Genomic DNA, 15,370 nt, shown 5'->3' with positions numbered 1-15,370 from the left:
TCCTAGTTTTTCTTAGTAGGACACAAAGAATATTACAGGGAGGTTCAACAGGGTGCAATGAATTACCACTTTGAGATGCCCCAAGTGTGTAATCTGCTGTACCTGAACACCCACAGGAGAACAGGAACATCTATAGGTTTATTTTACTGTGTTTTACATAGACTGTTGCTAATTCCTGTGGAAAATAAAAGGTACTGATTTGTTTTGCTGTTAGCTATTAGGTGTAACTGAAGGAAGTGGGAATAAACAGTCATCCAAATGGAGATGTGCATCACAGGGCTTTCTAACAGGCACCAAAAAGAAGGTATCTAGAGCATTTCAACTTATTAAAGCAAAGGACAAAAAGCACTGATCAGGTAAGGTCAGTCATCAAGAACTACATGAGAAGTTCACAAAGGCGAGGCCTGAATTAGGTTTGAAAGGTTTTGTTTATTAAAGGAATACATGTAAACACCAATACAACATAATACATGTCCAAGGAAAAAAAATAAAGATAGAAGCAGGATTGGTTCTGTGCAATTAACTCCAGACCATGCTTCCCTTGACAAAACAATTATCTGAGTCAATGGTAATGTTACAAATACTTGTAGCATCTCAAAGGCTCATTTCTGGCAAGTCATACTGCCATTCCTTCTACTCTCCAAGATCTAGATTTCCTTACTAATAACATACTTGAAAAAAAATATTTTGGTGTCATTAACTAAACCGAATGCTTTGCAGCAAGAGTGACTGATCATCTGGTTTCTGTCAGAATAGGGTTTTCCCTTCTGCTGATCAGAGAAACCAGCTTGTGCTCCCCTGCTATCTTATCCTGCCCTTGCTTACAGCCAGCACACGGGCACAACCTGAATACAGCAGCATTTCAAAGTAACATGGAAAATACCTTTTGGTACAGTTATCACAGGCAAATGCAATGGGACACATCAACACAGGCAGTGGCATTATCTGGTGGCTGGGCTAGAGAGCCCCAGGGAGGGAATCAGGTGGCCGAGGGGAGGGAGGCTTTCCTTGAGCGAGGAGCCCTCTCCAAAGTCACAGCCAGGGCAGTGCTGGAAGGAAGCTCGGGATCAGCTTGGTCTCTGCATTAGAGATTTCCGACCCGCTCGGCACAGGAAGTTGTTCCTGTGGCTCACCTGAGGGAGTTCCTGTTATGAAGCCAGAGGGTGGCGGGTTGAAACGCAGTTTCTAGAAGTGATGTAATCTTGGACGGCAGCGGTAGGCAGTGATACTAGTGACCTGGTTACAACCTGCAGTGTTGTGACAGCCCCTCTGCTGGCCTGGCGATCACAAGAAAGGGAAAAAAAAAAAAAAAAAAAAAAAAAAAAAAAAAAAAAAAAAAAAAAAAAAAAAAGAGGGGAGTGGAATAATTTTAAAAGGAAAAAAAAAAAGTTTCCAGATTTCCTTTGTTTAAGTGAAGCATTTTCCTTTTCCACTTTATTTGAATACATCGACCTGGTGTCTAACAGATGGAGACTGTACAGATGCACTTTTGGGAGTGCCCATAAAATACACTGCTAAAGTACAAATGGAAGGATACTTTTTTTTTTTTTGAGTTGTAAATTCAATAATCGTTCCTGTCACCTCACTTTCCCAAAGGAATTTGCCCTTTGTTCTCCGGATAAAGCTGGGTAGAAGAAGAAAAGGGAGGGATAAAAGAGTGGAAGCAAAGGGACTATTTAGGAAAAAAACCATGGATCCATAATCTGTACATTGCAGTGTACAGCTTTAGTACATCAGGAACCTATACAGGCATGGCTGGTTAGCAGCACTCAGCAAAATATTCTGTATGTCTTATATTCTACTCCCATTCTCCAGACATTTCTAGCAAACAAACAGGTCAGCTAATTGGCTCCTGCCCAAGTCTTACCCACTAGGGTTTGCTCAGAGATGTCACTTAGTCATTTGGCATGAGCAAATCCCAGGCTTCTTCCTGTTCAAGCAGCAGAGTGGGTGAAGGCTTTCTTTGATTTATTAAGACTATTAACAAACAAACAGGGGAGTTCAGAAGCTTCCTTAAGTACAAGAACACGAGCAGAAAGGCCTTTTTTCCTGAAGTAGCAGCTAAAAATAGGACACTTAGAGGAAGTAAAATTCATTAAGTGATAAAGCAGTAGCTGCAGCGATGAGAGAAGAGTTTTTCCTTTTTTATCTATATATTTATTTAGTGTTATGTGTTCTTGCTCCTTATTAGAGTGCTAAAGCAGTGTTTATCCAGCTGAGGAAAAGAAGATTTCCCTTTCTGTAGTGACTTTAACATGTAGCTCATCAAGTACAACAGAGTCAAAAGTTTTAAACAGACATTTCCAGTCAACAAAGTACAACATTTGACAGCATTATTTGCCTTTTATATGCTCTTTCCAGAATGGGAAATGATATGCTATTTTCAAGACACATTCCACAGTATTATGCAACAGCTTTCTTAATTTTTAATGGATATATTATTTTTAATGTGTCAACTTTTGCATAAAGCATTTTAGTATTTTATTTAGTATTTTCTTTAGCATATACCATTAATAAATTATTTGCTTTTTCCTTTCCTACCCCCCCCCCCAAGAGCTGCACTTAGCATAGGGAAATGGTCCATTGACACAATAAAAAAATACTTTCAACTGGCACAGTCTGTAGACATTTCCATCACCAGACAAAGCACCAGGAGGACATTCCTGCTCCTGCTTATCTGGAAAGCTGGCAGTGCCAAACATGGTGCCCAGGAGTTGCCTCACAAACCTTCCTTTGAAGAAAGGACTCACACACACATAGCAACCAGCTGTGGTAAAAATAAGCCAGCACCCTGTACAACCAGTGATTCCTGTTAAAAGTGTTCACTTTTGGCTCCATTGCTCCAGCATCCTTCAGCCATTATGTCCAAGTGGTTTGAGACATCCAAAGGAAGCGAGTCAGGGTGCTCCTGTGCCAGAGAAACTTGTCCAGTTGACCTGAGTTTGTTCAAAGGGCACGTGTCTCTCATCTCTGCAGATCTGCCCATTCTATAAGGGCAAAAAATGGATGAGATTTGATGTCTTCAACACCAGCAACGCCAGCACCAAGACGCTCCGCAGGATTAAACTGCAAAAGCTTGACATAAAAGAAAAATACACATGATTCAGTGAGTAAGAACAAAAACAACCGCTTAAAAGTTCCAGAAAGGTCTAAGGTAAGGGACATCCTACCGTTTTCCTGCTCTATGAATTACTTTCAAGAGTGCAAAAGCATACTTGAAATTCCTAAAATCCAGTAAATGGAAGAAGACTCTCCTTTCCTTGAGTCTCAGTCTTACAGTCTTCAGAGACTACTGATCACAGCATGCAATTCCCTGAAGCACTGCACACTGGGACTACATTTTAAGTGTAACCTCATTTTAAAAAGAGACAGCAGCAGCCAGAGCCTGCATCAGTAGAACTCTGGACGCTGCATTTGCTTCATGTTAACCTTTGCTCATACCACTGTGTTATGGCTACATCAGGGATAGTGGTCTGTAACTTTCCGTTTCATAAATTTTGAGTTGTTCCTAAAAAATATCAGGATAACATAGCCAGCTCTCCATTTCCTAAAAAAAAAAAAAAAAAAAAAAAAAAAAAAAAGTTTTAAAGAGTCCTACAAATGGCCTAAAACTGAAAAATCAAAACCCCAGTGAAAGAAACAAAACAGCCTAATGGCTTCATGGAAATTTCCTAAAATTCAGCACCTCATTTGCTTTTTAGTTGTACTTCACATGCTGAATTCATGTGAAAAGGAAATCACAATATTTACATCTGTTTAAAGATACCAATCCATATAAAAGGGAATGCGAAGGTAAACTCCAAAGAGACTAATAAAGACACACAAACATATTTTGCAGTTTTCAAGAATTGTTTATACCCTATTCAATTACAGCCAGTACAAAGGCATGATCTCATGCTTGCTTTTTCTGCAACAGCTAATAGGATAACTTCTCCCAGTTGTCACTTGGAAAACTGTGTATTCATATCTTGATGCAGTCAACATCTAAGTGAGCCTACATCCATAAACATATGAATTTACACATTTTAAGATGGCTCTGCTATTTGCAGTCATAGTGTCACACAGTAGATGTAACTTGCTGACAGTGAATACTGCTGCTCTGGTATCTCCCACAAGCCACAGATGCAGCCAGGGTGTCTCTGGCTTCCCTGGAAATACAGGAAGGAACCAGTACAGGGAAATCACAGATGGTCACTTATTTTCTGGAGTTTGTCCTTCCAGAATAACTTTAATCTCAGAAAACAAATGTAAACTGAAACACACACCTATTGAAAAGTCACATTGCATATTTTGTTGGTAGAAGAACTTGAAGGTTCCTGAAAAAAAACCCTGATTGCAAAATACCAAACCAACATCAAAAAGCAACTTTATCTCTCAGCAGAAATAAACAGAACTGTTTTTTCAATGCTGGCTAAATGAAGAAGATGTTTACAACGAAGTCACCTGGACTGGAAGCCACAGCAGGAGACAACGCCTGACACAATTTCTCCATAGCTGAACACTGATCCCAGAGAGTTACTCTGTGATGTTTTGACCTGTTTACCCTTGGCAGTGGGGGGAAGGAAAGTCGCAATGACAAATTGCTATCCATGCCAAGAGAGCTCTCTTCCTTTTCCTGACAAGGCTTCCTCAACAATGAATGGCAGCTTCCTTGGATAGTCACACAACAAAAATGTGATTTACTGCTTCATATAGACAAACCTCCACCAGATATGTCACCACCCTACACTAGACAGCTTGACCTAACAGGCATTGGGGAGACTGTTCTCTGAACAGACATGGCCTTGTAACACAGCTGTGAGTGGCAGAAATACACTTGCCACTTAAACTCACCAGAGGAAAGAGAGACATTCTTTGTCATATGTGAAAATAGGCAATACATTAGTCTACACCAAAAAACAATCCTGCACTGGCAGGGACACATGGACTGGATTACTTAATTTGTCTTCCAGTCTTAATGGGAAGAATTCCCTTCATTAAATGTGATTCTGCTTTCCCTCAGTTATTTGTCTCTTACAGCATCTGTGGGTGAGGATAAAAATTTGCTACCATCCAACTACATAAGTGCAGATTATATAAAAATGGGATTTTTCTTCAGTCATTTCCTTTTCTACCTTTGCCAGAAATACATAGATGTGTACTTTCACCTTCAGTGACTTCACATCACTTAGTCAAAATAGGTGGTGTCCAAATATACAGTTCCATTTCCACTAATCATTTCACACTAACAGCACAGAAATTAATCTATCCCTGGGTCTTTTCACTCACTGAATTTTCAATATGTTTCCTTTGTTTTCTTCAAGAAATACTTTGTCCACTCTGCTCTATTCAAAACTATATCTAAGTCCTGCCATTATTTATACATCTACTAGCAAGATCCTCTTCAAAGCTGAACAGCACAATTCACATATATCACTTATTTTTCTCAAGTGGAACAGGTCAGATCTAGGCACCACTTCCACAGTTATGTCAAAATTAACTAGAAGGAAGATTGCATTAACTGAATTTCAAGACCCTCTGCTGTAAGTTTAGCTGTGACTACCTAAAGCTATGAGTAAACTAAAACCATCCAACAGTACTATTCTCATTAATTTAAAAATGGTGTATCAGTTTGGAAGCTTGTCTGTATTTTACAGTTTTGCCTTTTGTCCAACCTACCACTTTTCTGACTACAAAAGACATTGGATGCACCATTTAAAGTACTTTTATTAACAAATGGCATCCAGAAGGTTTCCTGGAGGAGAAGTACAGACTTTCAACCACAGCGAGGTCATAACTTCTCATCAGTGTGCTACAGGTTTCATAGTACTTTGAGCTATCTTGCTGAATTGGCATCAGAATTTTTTACTTCAGTTCATTACAAGTGTTTCCACAAACATTTAGGGCAGAATTCCTAAAATCTTCATGCATCACCAGCAGGTATTTCTAAAGCATTTGCCAAACTTGTACTCTGAAGGAATGGCAAAGCACTCCAGTTTTCTACAGACCCAGCCGACAGCAGAAGTCAAAGTTTGCAAACGCAGCAAGACAACTGGGCAGAATTCATCAGTGCTGACAAAAGAGCCATCCACATTCCTATCAGCAGCTTTCTGGCTTTACATTTACTTCACCAGAACAAGTTTGGTGAGTAAGTATTTATCCCATCCACACATGTACATAGAGAAAACAACTTCTCCCCTCACCAACCTGCTGAATCAGTGATCTGGCCTCCTTCGATACATGGTCTGGTATACTCAAAGAAGTGTGAGTGTTTATTCCTGATGGATGGCACTCAGCCAGAGACTGGAAGAGAAAAAGAAAAAGGGAAAAAGTAAATCAAAGCAGGAAGCCATATTTATTCATTTCAAAATTGCACTGTTGGATTACCTCCTAATATCCATGCAAATTTAACACACAAAACCAAAATTCAGTGCTTCCTAGTATGAAATACTGGTTCTGGGAGGAATGTCTACAGGTGTTGATGAGCTCCCTGAGATAGAGCTTTAGGACATTTACATCTTAAAGCTTCTGTTCTGTTGCTCAAATTTGAAGAGCCTGGGAATTTGGTGGACTTTGCTTTCTTCATGCAGAGTGGTCAACCAATCACCAGTTTGATTTGGCCAAGAACTCCTTGTTCCAAAATACTGAATGAATGTGTAACAGCAACATAGGGCTTCTACACAGTATCAGGAAATAATACTAGAAGTATTGGGGCAAAAGTTTTGTACATGTACAGAGAGAATGTTAGAGAACTTGGACTTCACTGTAGCTAAGAGGGCAGCATAGTTTTGATTTTTAGTCCTTAGTTTGGTACAGCTCTATTAAGTTGCTCTGCTGAAGGCTGAGCATGTTTTGTTTCTCTGGTCCCATGCAGACTAAGCAAATTGAGAGTGCTCAGGTTGACAAAGCTCATCTGAGAAGGACAATCAAGGGAATCACACTTGGGCACACCACTGGTGAGTAACTACTGGCCAAGAAGTCACTTTATCAAGTCACTTTCCCCCAGCCCTACCTTCCCAGTGAGGAGTTCAAAAAGAATGGCACCCAAGCTCCACCAGTCACAGGCTTCTGTCTCTTCTAGGATAGCACCAACCTCTAAACATGAGACATTTCAATTAATATTAAAAAGGTCAGTTACACCTTCAAAATTAACATATATTTACAAGGTGACTGTTTAATGCTGACAGAACATATACTAAATACCACAGAGCTTTCATTATGCTTGCAATTTAGTTAGCCCTTTAGCCACCTACAGATTGCATTGTTCAAGCACAGCAACACCATACATTTCATGCATAATTTGCTTTTCCATGCACACATTAGGCACTTTTGAGACTTGTAGACTTTACAGTTATGATTTTTCTACACTGGACAAAACTGGACAATGACAGACAGTAAAGCAAAGTGTATTTAGAGAATTTACCCTGGCCAGAAGAGCAGGACAGAATGGTCTAAAACATCCAGAAAAGCAGCCAAAGGGAGAGTGCAGTCTACTGCATTCCTCAGTTTTGTCTTAGAAGGCAGGACTTGTCTCATGGCTAACACACATCCTTAATTGGGAATACCATGGGAGGCTTTTCACAATGGTCTCACAGAGAGGTATCAAATCTACTTCCCACAGCATAACCACAGCCAGTAACTGTGTATTGCTCCAGCCCAGCCCAAACTATACACTGGGATGAAAATTTGTTTCCCCTTGCATCCAATCCATCACTGGTATTGCTACACAGGCACAAGAGACAGCAGGGAGGGGAGATGGGGGTGACAGTCCCTGACCATACACACACGTATTCAGCAGCATGATGCAGGCAGAAAACTTGGCCTTCACTGACTCAGGCTTTAAACTACAAAAATTATTAAATACAAACAGACCACGCTGTCTGCTCTGAAACAGGCAGAAAACCAGATTGCAATGAAGATGAAATCTTCATTTTCACTGTCAAAAAAATGCAGAAGCCGCACTAAAATAGCTTTGATGGCAAAAGCCACACCAGCTCCCCAGCAGAGGACAACAATTAGCATACAGTCACATAGCTGTTGCTGTGAAAAGCAGTGCAGCATGGGCGGAAAAATCCTGCTCATCATTTTATGGAGCTTAGCATGAGCGTGGTCCAGGAGAGCTCCAGATGAGTCCCAGCCCAGGGTCAGGGAGAGCAAGGCGTCACCCCAGTGCTCCCCAGAGGCAGGGAAGCCCAGCCACACTGAGCTCAGGGATGTGCAGAGGCACAGGCAGCTCAGGCAGCTGCCACACAAGCTGGAAGAGGCTCTGCACCTCACAGAACTAAGCTCAGGCTGCTGTTGCAAGAGCAACAAGGAAGGATTGCTCAGACATCGTTTCTTGAGGTAGTACATCCCTCACATTGAAAAGCTTACTACACTTTATGGCCTCAGAATGACCGATACACCACTATATATTCTGATGTGTGATGCCACGCATCAGAATTTATTCCACTCCTTACACATTAATATCCCCATCAGCACCAAGAAACTTTTACAAAGATGTAACAGCAACTACATGAGGAGCTCTGTCAGGATAATTACATGCATTTTTAAAATGTTTTAAGATCCCATGCGAGCACCCAGATGAAGCTGAAATTAGAGTAAATTGGAAGAATTTGTGTAAAAATCAAAATTTGTCCCTGCAATTTAATTTTAAAGCCCTTCAGAAAGGCAGACCTTCTAGGTAACTATCCTTTAAAAAAAGAAGAAAAAAAAAAAAAAAAACAAAGTTGGGCCTTTCCACACAAGCCAGCTGGTGAAAGGTTTTCACAGCATTTCTCAGTGAAACCTACTAAATGGAAAGGCCTTTCCAGTTCAAGGGGAGCTTTCTTCCCAACAAGTAAAGATTTTATTTTTAAATTAAATTACACACTTATTACAGAATAAGGACAGCAAGGCCAAGAATTAATATGATTGACTACTACATTCTCAGTTCCATTAACTATCTCATATTGACACACCTTAAATTTTAGAATAATGCCACAGAAGGAAATAATCCATTTTTCCCAAAGGCATTCAGTGGGAATGGGCCTCATGAATTACAACCCCCCCCCAAAAAAAACCAAACCAAAAATCTAAATGTGAAAAAAATTCATCATTCACAGCACAGGGAAAATAAATTCTAGCAAAAAAATTTTTTGCTCAGTTTTGGTGTTATTTCCCTTTATGTTGGCAATCAGAGACGGTGATTCAATTCCCAAAAGAACCAAAGTTACACTGTCTTCTTTCACAGAACTGTTCATTACAGGAGGTAGTGCTGATGAAGACAATGGACATATATAGAATAAGAGGCAAAAAGCAAACCAGAGTCCACTTCCTCAAAATCCAAGCTCATATTTTCAACTGGAAGAACACTTTCAATATATGCCAAGCCAAAACAAATGTTACTGCAGTTCTCTGACAAGAGCAGCACTGAACTCTTCCACTCACTTTTGGCCACAACCAAAACTACACGAGTGGAATAAATTAAGAACAGGCAAGTAACACAGATTTCTCCCAGGGCTGAAGGGCTCTGCCTGGGTTCTCATGCACAAGCAGAAGCTGCATGACAAGTCATCTGAACCAATGCAGAGCAGAAAATGGAAAACTCAGCTGAGGGCAACACCTGAGTCCTCTTTTTTACAAAAACTATAATTTAGCTCAGCTTTTTTCCTATTATGCAATGTCTGTCTTCTGGCTGCTTTCCCTAGGTTCCAAAGTTTCCTGATTTCAGGTTTAAATAAATGTCTTCCTTTTAAAAAAAAATTACTGTGTCTACTACAAATAAACATATGTTGTTTACATTTCCTTACTTTGAACAGGTCACGTGACTTCTGATGCAATACTAATCATAATAAGTCCAGGATACCACATCAATATTACTGCATTTTATTTTGACTAAACATCATGGGAAAATTTAGAAACTGTAGATTATGAAGTGCTTTTGAGGGACACAGAGTAGCTGGCTAATGTAATATACCACACAGGGCATATGCTTTTTTTAAAGCTTCAATATTGCAATAAATCTGAACTACAATATCTGCCTTCACTAAGAAAACATTTTCATCTCAATCCATCAGCAAAGTAATTTAGACAATAAATGGTAGTGACACATAAGCTTAAGTGAATAACATGGGGATATTTGTGCCAAATCTTTCCTTCATGAACCTTGAAATCAAGGACCTTACCCGGATTTGTACAAAAATAAACACGTGTACACACGTACATAGTGTTGGTGCCTTTAGGACTGGCAGAACAACATTTGCAGAAAACAACATTCACATCATCCTCAAACAGAAAATCAGAGAAATAATAAGGTAGGGTGAAAAAAAGTCAATAGCTCTTCCAACTTTACTGCAATTTCATTAAAGAGAGAGCTTTCCTCTTTCCCCCTTCCCGAAGCATGGCCATGACATCCAGCTCTAAGGAGCACAAGTCAATGCTAAATTCCAGCACAAAGCAATTCCAACAGCAGCCGCTGGGATAACTGAAGGGAAGGAGATTTGTAAAATGCTATCAGGTTTAGACAGAGACAGATGGTGTGGGTAAACACCTTCACTACCCTACACTATCCTCCTTCCAGAGCAGCTGGTCTCAACCGAAAGGCCATTTCTTTACGGTTTCCATACTTATCTCAATATTTGCATTATACACAGCAATACCTTACTTCCTGATAAGGGAGACATAGCTGATAACACACTGTATTTTAAACAGAGGTCCTAGTTCCAAAGAAAAAGCAGAATTTCCCCTCTCCTGAACACACATTCTCAATAAAGCTATCGATGGCAAATCAAGGCTTATTTTCTCATTATTCACACAGCACCTTAACTTGAAATATATACCCTTCTTGCTTAAGGATTTCAAAGGCTTTTAGTACCATACTTGTCACATTTTCTTCCAAAAACAGTTTCCTCCAGGGCTGACAATAATGCCTCATGACCAGTACACACAAACACTAGTTAACATGGAAGAAGCCAGGCTTACAGGAGACCTTAGACATTCACTGTGTAACTCAGGCCAGATGGCTTGTGAATCACCAAGAACAAAAACTTAATCAAAAATTTTGTTGGACAAACTGTAATACCAAAAAAAAAAAAAAAAAAAAAAAAAAAAATAAAAATAATAAAAAAAAATGCATCTCCAGCCAGGTCACAGGAAAACTGGCTTAGGTGGATTCAGTGCTTCCCCAGACACCTAGGAGTCAGGAGAAGCTTTGCACTGAGATGTTCTTCTTGGAATTAGTAAGGGCAGATTGATATGAATTTCAAAACCTGAGAAGTCATTTCCCTTACCCCACCACTCCAAGCAGAAACAGCATACTCTCAAGTATTATTTCTGCACTGATAATAAAATAAAGAGATGCATCTGAACAACCATCATGTGTCTGAAACTTTCATGAGGAAATGGACTTGTTCAACATCCTGAAAAGAAATACAATGTTTTCCCCCCTCTGTGGCCATTAAGATAAACATTGCATGAAAAACCATTAGAGACACTGGAAATTCTGTTTACCTTACACTCACTTAATTTTAAAAGATTACTGTTTTATCATATTTTGATATCTATATATATAAAAAAACATTTGCAGAGAATCAAATAAAGTAACTCCAACCTAATTCACTCTCATCAGACTCAGTCAGCCAAGATACCATAAGATACAGTCACTAAATAAAGCATCCCACAAGCAATCTGGCAATAATGCTTTGCCTAAAATGCTTCAGCAATTTATAAAGCACAGTATTGAACCATCTATATTTAAGTATTGGAAGTTTATCATGGTCTTTAAACAATAAAGTAGTGAGGCAAGTCCAATGAACATTTGCTAAGATCAAATGGAGTATGAAAATAGGAAGTTTCATTTAAAAGTTATTCAAAAACATATGAGCATCTACATTTCTCTTTGGAGAAAAAAGAAAAAAAAAAAAAAAAAAAAAGAGGGAACTATGTTCTTTTTCTTCTAGCAGCCCAAGATGGAATCAAAACTTTCTCTAAAATAATCATGTGACAAAAGAGACAAAGTTTTATTACTGTTCTGTTATCAAAACAGAGCAAACATTAATTAACCTCATAGCTAGCTCCATTTATTTTCACAAGGCATCTTGTATACTATCCTCAAGGTTTAGTCCCATCTGTAATAATAATACTAATAATAGTAATAGACATAAACAAACACAGGTAAAGTACAGTTTCTTCTGGAGTTAACAACTGGCTTTTATGACAGCCAGACTAAAACATCAGATTTTTCCAAATCAACAGCTTGGGTACATATTATTGATTATTCTAGCTACAGAGACTAAGAAAAACCACAAGACCGTGTACTTTGCCTGAAAAACATAGTGACTTACAACAAGCCTGAGATCAGATTTTTATTCAGAAAGTATCTGATGCTCTCCCCAAACCTATGCTTTCAATTACCAGCCCCAAGTTCATGACATTTTGCTCTTTTGGGAGCCATCAGTTGTCATTGTTTTCTGTGGGACACTCTGGGGTCTTTACAGAGCTGTTCCACTGCAAATGGTTGTTGTAAAACTGCTACTCCCAGCCTCACAGGAATCAGTACTTTTTCTGCACCTCCAGATCTTATTCACACTAGCCAGGTATTTTTCATGCTAATATCTGATCCTGTTTCCTATTGCCAGGGCTTTTCAAATCAAGCTAGCCCATCCCTCTGATTTTGATGTCCAAAGCTCCTTCACCTATCCAGATTTTTTCTTTTCTCTTTAGGATAATCCTAAGACATTAATGTCACACAAAAATCTAGGACAGAGCCGGAGATAAAAAGCAGGAAGTCCAGTCTTACACTATAACCACGAGACCAGCCCACCCCTCGACACCTCTCAGGGTCAATGGCACTTTAATCTACCACAGTTATTTTGCTTCTTAAACAATCTACTCAAATTAAATTACTATAATACAGAATAGCAGATTTAATGAGTGCCTGCAAACTCCTACTGAAAAACACATACACAAATAATATGCAGGTTTTCCTGCATCAAATGTCTATTTGGTAAACAGAGCAAAATAATCTTTTTCCTTATTCTGTAAATAAAAATTATAGCATGCAGGCTAATAATATCAACTAGCAATTTTTATTTTCATGCCATATATTTTAGGTGACCAGCTGCACTTTGCATCTGTATTTTCAATTGTTTAAGAGGAAAAGTGACATCTTCATTTGGGAGTACAAAAATCAGGTTGCACATTGAAACATTTTTGTCTTTTTTTTGGCACAAAATCCTTTACACACAAAGCATTCTTTTTGCTTGGTTTTTGCACTGTGCACAAGTAACAGCAGGTTACATAAAACCAAATTTACCATATATTTATGTGTAGGCTTCTGTGAATGCTAGTTTGTGTAAATAAGGCTTGATTATAGCACACAGCTTATGAAAGCATCAGAATAATACGATGCATTACTGATGGCCAGTTTCCTACTTACATTTTCTATGAAGCTAAGCTCCCTTTGGCTTTGGGATCTCAAGCAGCAAATCTCCAGTTTTCAGTAAACACAGTCTGGTGAAAACTTGTTGTTTAAACAAGAAAGAAAAAAGACTCTAAAGGCAGCCCAGTTCTGAGACCTTGTCCTCCAAAAACACTACAGGGATGCAACAGAAAGCATCCCCGCTGCTGGAACAAGAACTCAGGGAGTGTAAATAAAACATCTCATTCACACATCATATTTACACAAGATGTCAGACCAGCAAGCTGCTTCTACAACATGACACTTCACAGGTTAGACTGAAAAAGTACCTTAAAGATTTCTCTTCATGAGAAAATCCTCAACTTAAATCTGTTTTACCCTTGACTAGGCAATGGCTGTAGACAATTCTGTCTTTCTCACAGGTATTAAGCATACTGAAAAGGGTTTTTTTTTTTTAAAAAAAGTTACCTTTTTTTTTTTTTTTTTTTTTTTTTTAAATTACAACTGTCAGGAATGGAATACAATTATTATTGTACTTAAAAGTTAACTACTCTTTATATTTAAGATCACAATGTTGGCAAAGCCAATACTTAAAATAACAGAAGGTGATAATTTGCATTTCAAAATTCATCTATCTTGCTTTTCTCTCAATTAGACCAAAACATGTTGATTCACAGGTTTGTGTGTGTGTGTGTGTGTTTCTTTTTTAAACTTATTTATAGAGCAGAATAATGGCCCCCCTGCTAGGCTGGCATTTGCTCAAGTTTCTGTCCATGTAAATTGAATCTGTTACTGGAATTTTCCCCCCTTCAGAATACCAAGGCACATTAACCAAGAGATAAAGAGATACATTGCTGATACTATCAGCCACCAGGCAGGTGGATAAAGCAAGGGATTTTTTTTTGTTAGTTTTTGTGGGGATTTTTTGGACAAATATGTGATAAGAGTTCTCAGGGGGCATGGAGAGCAAAGGGCTGTTTAAACAGAAGTGAATCATTCTCATCAGATCTGCTAATAACTTTGTATTCCAGACATCAGCTGCTCAGCACACTTTAAAACGTTCAGAAAACAGAACTACTATAAAGAGGAGGAAAGTTAAAGGAAACAAAACTCATAAACCTCACAATAGTCACCTTAGCCATATTAACACAGGAGAAATTCTCAGTTACAAATGTTTAACTTCTTTAAAAGCAAATAGGTTGTTCTTGGCGAAACCCCCCACAGTTTTACTTGGTGTTGAGTTTATATGGTATGATTTATAATCCAACCTTTCTCTTGTGAATTAAAGAAACAACATTTGACTCATAGGTTAAGAGCAAAGATTTTGTTTGGCCATTAATCAAAGTATGGCACAAGCACTACTTTTAAGCATCTGCAGACAGCTTTGTTGGTGCCAGAGTTGGTTCAGGAACTTTTGGGTTTTTTTAAAACTGAGTAGAACTATAGAGCAGCAAAGAGTTACCCAGCCATACCAACAGCACGGTAACACACCACGAGCTTGTGAGCACAATTCCTGATGTGCAAATCATCACAAACGAGCCGCATCTTCCGTCTCCAATTCTTAGGAGAAGTTAAGCAAATGAGGGCAGGCAGCGCGACAGCAACATCCATTAATGGTACAATGCCACCTCCCGTCGGCAGCCGGGAAGTGCCGCTCCTGCAACAGATGCAGCCCTGCTCGTAACTTATGCACGATGTAAAACGACAATTGCTGTTGCATACAAAACTAATTACGCTGCTCGCTGGGAGCGGGATGCAGCTTTTTTAAGCCATTCCCTTCCCTCGTCTTTTTTGACACTTCTGCATTTATAATCGTTGCAGTTGTTCCCTTATTTTATATATGCACTGCATAATGTCTTTTTGACAGATGCAGCCAAACTGCCTCTCCACGTTTCGTAGGACATGAGCTGAAAAGTCCCTGCACTTCACCAGGGCAGGGATCTGATCACTGTTGCTGTACCAACACTGCCTCGCTTTACCTTAATGCAAGGT

General features: G+C 39.0%; 1 protein-coding gene across 2 annotated transcripts in view; it reads right to left on the bottom strand.

Annotated features, from left to right (window-relative positions):
• Nucleotides 1–409: 409 nt before the first annotated feature.
• The window catches only part of RPS6KC1 (ribosomal protein S6 kinase C1), an 86,137-nt gene continuing 71,176 nt past the window's right edge, over nucleotides 410–15,370 (bottom strand). For both annotated transcript variants that reach the window (XM_066316176.1, XM_066316177.1), the window contains 3 exons: nucleotides 6,992–7,074; nucleotides 6,187–6,282; nucleotides 410–3,075 (listed from right to left, as the gene is read on the bottom strand). In XM_066316176.1, the coding sequence (XP_066172273.1) occupies nucleotides 2,965–3,075; nucleotides 6,187–6,282; nucleotides 6,992–7,074 (290 nt within the window). In that variant the 3' untranslated portion in view covers nucleotides 410–2,964. The remainder of the gene's footprint in view (nucleotides 3,076–6,186; nucleotides 6,283–6,991; nucleotides 7,075–15,370) is intronic.

Source organism: Sylvia atricapilla, chromosome 3 (assembly GCF_009819655.1).
Source record: "Sylvia atricapilla isolate bSylAtr1 chromosome 3, bSylAtr1.pri, whole genome shotgun sequence".
NCBI lineage: Eukaryota > Metazoa > Chordata > Aves > Passeriformes > Sylviidae > Sylvia > Sylvia atricapilla.
The sequence above is the reverse complement of the archived record's forward strand: the minus strand, read 5'-3'. Positions and strand labels throughout refer to the sequence as shown.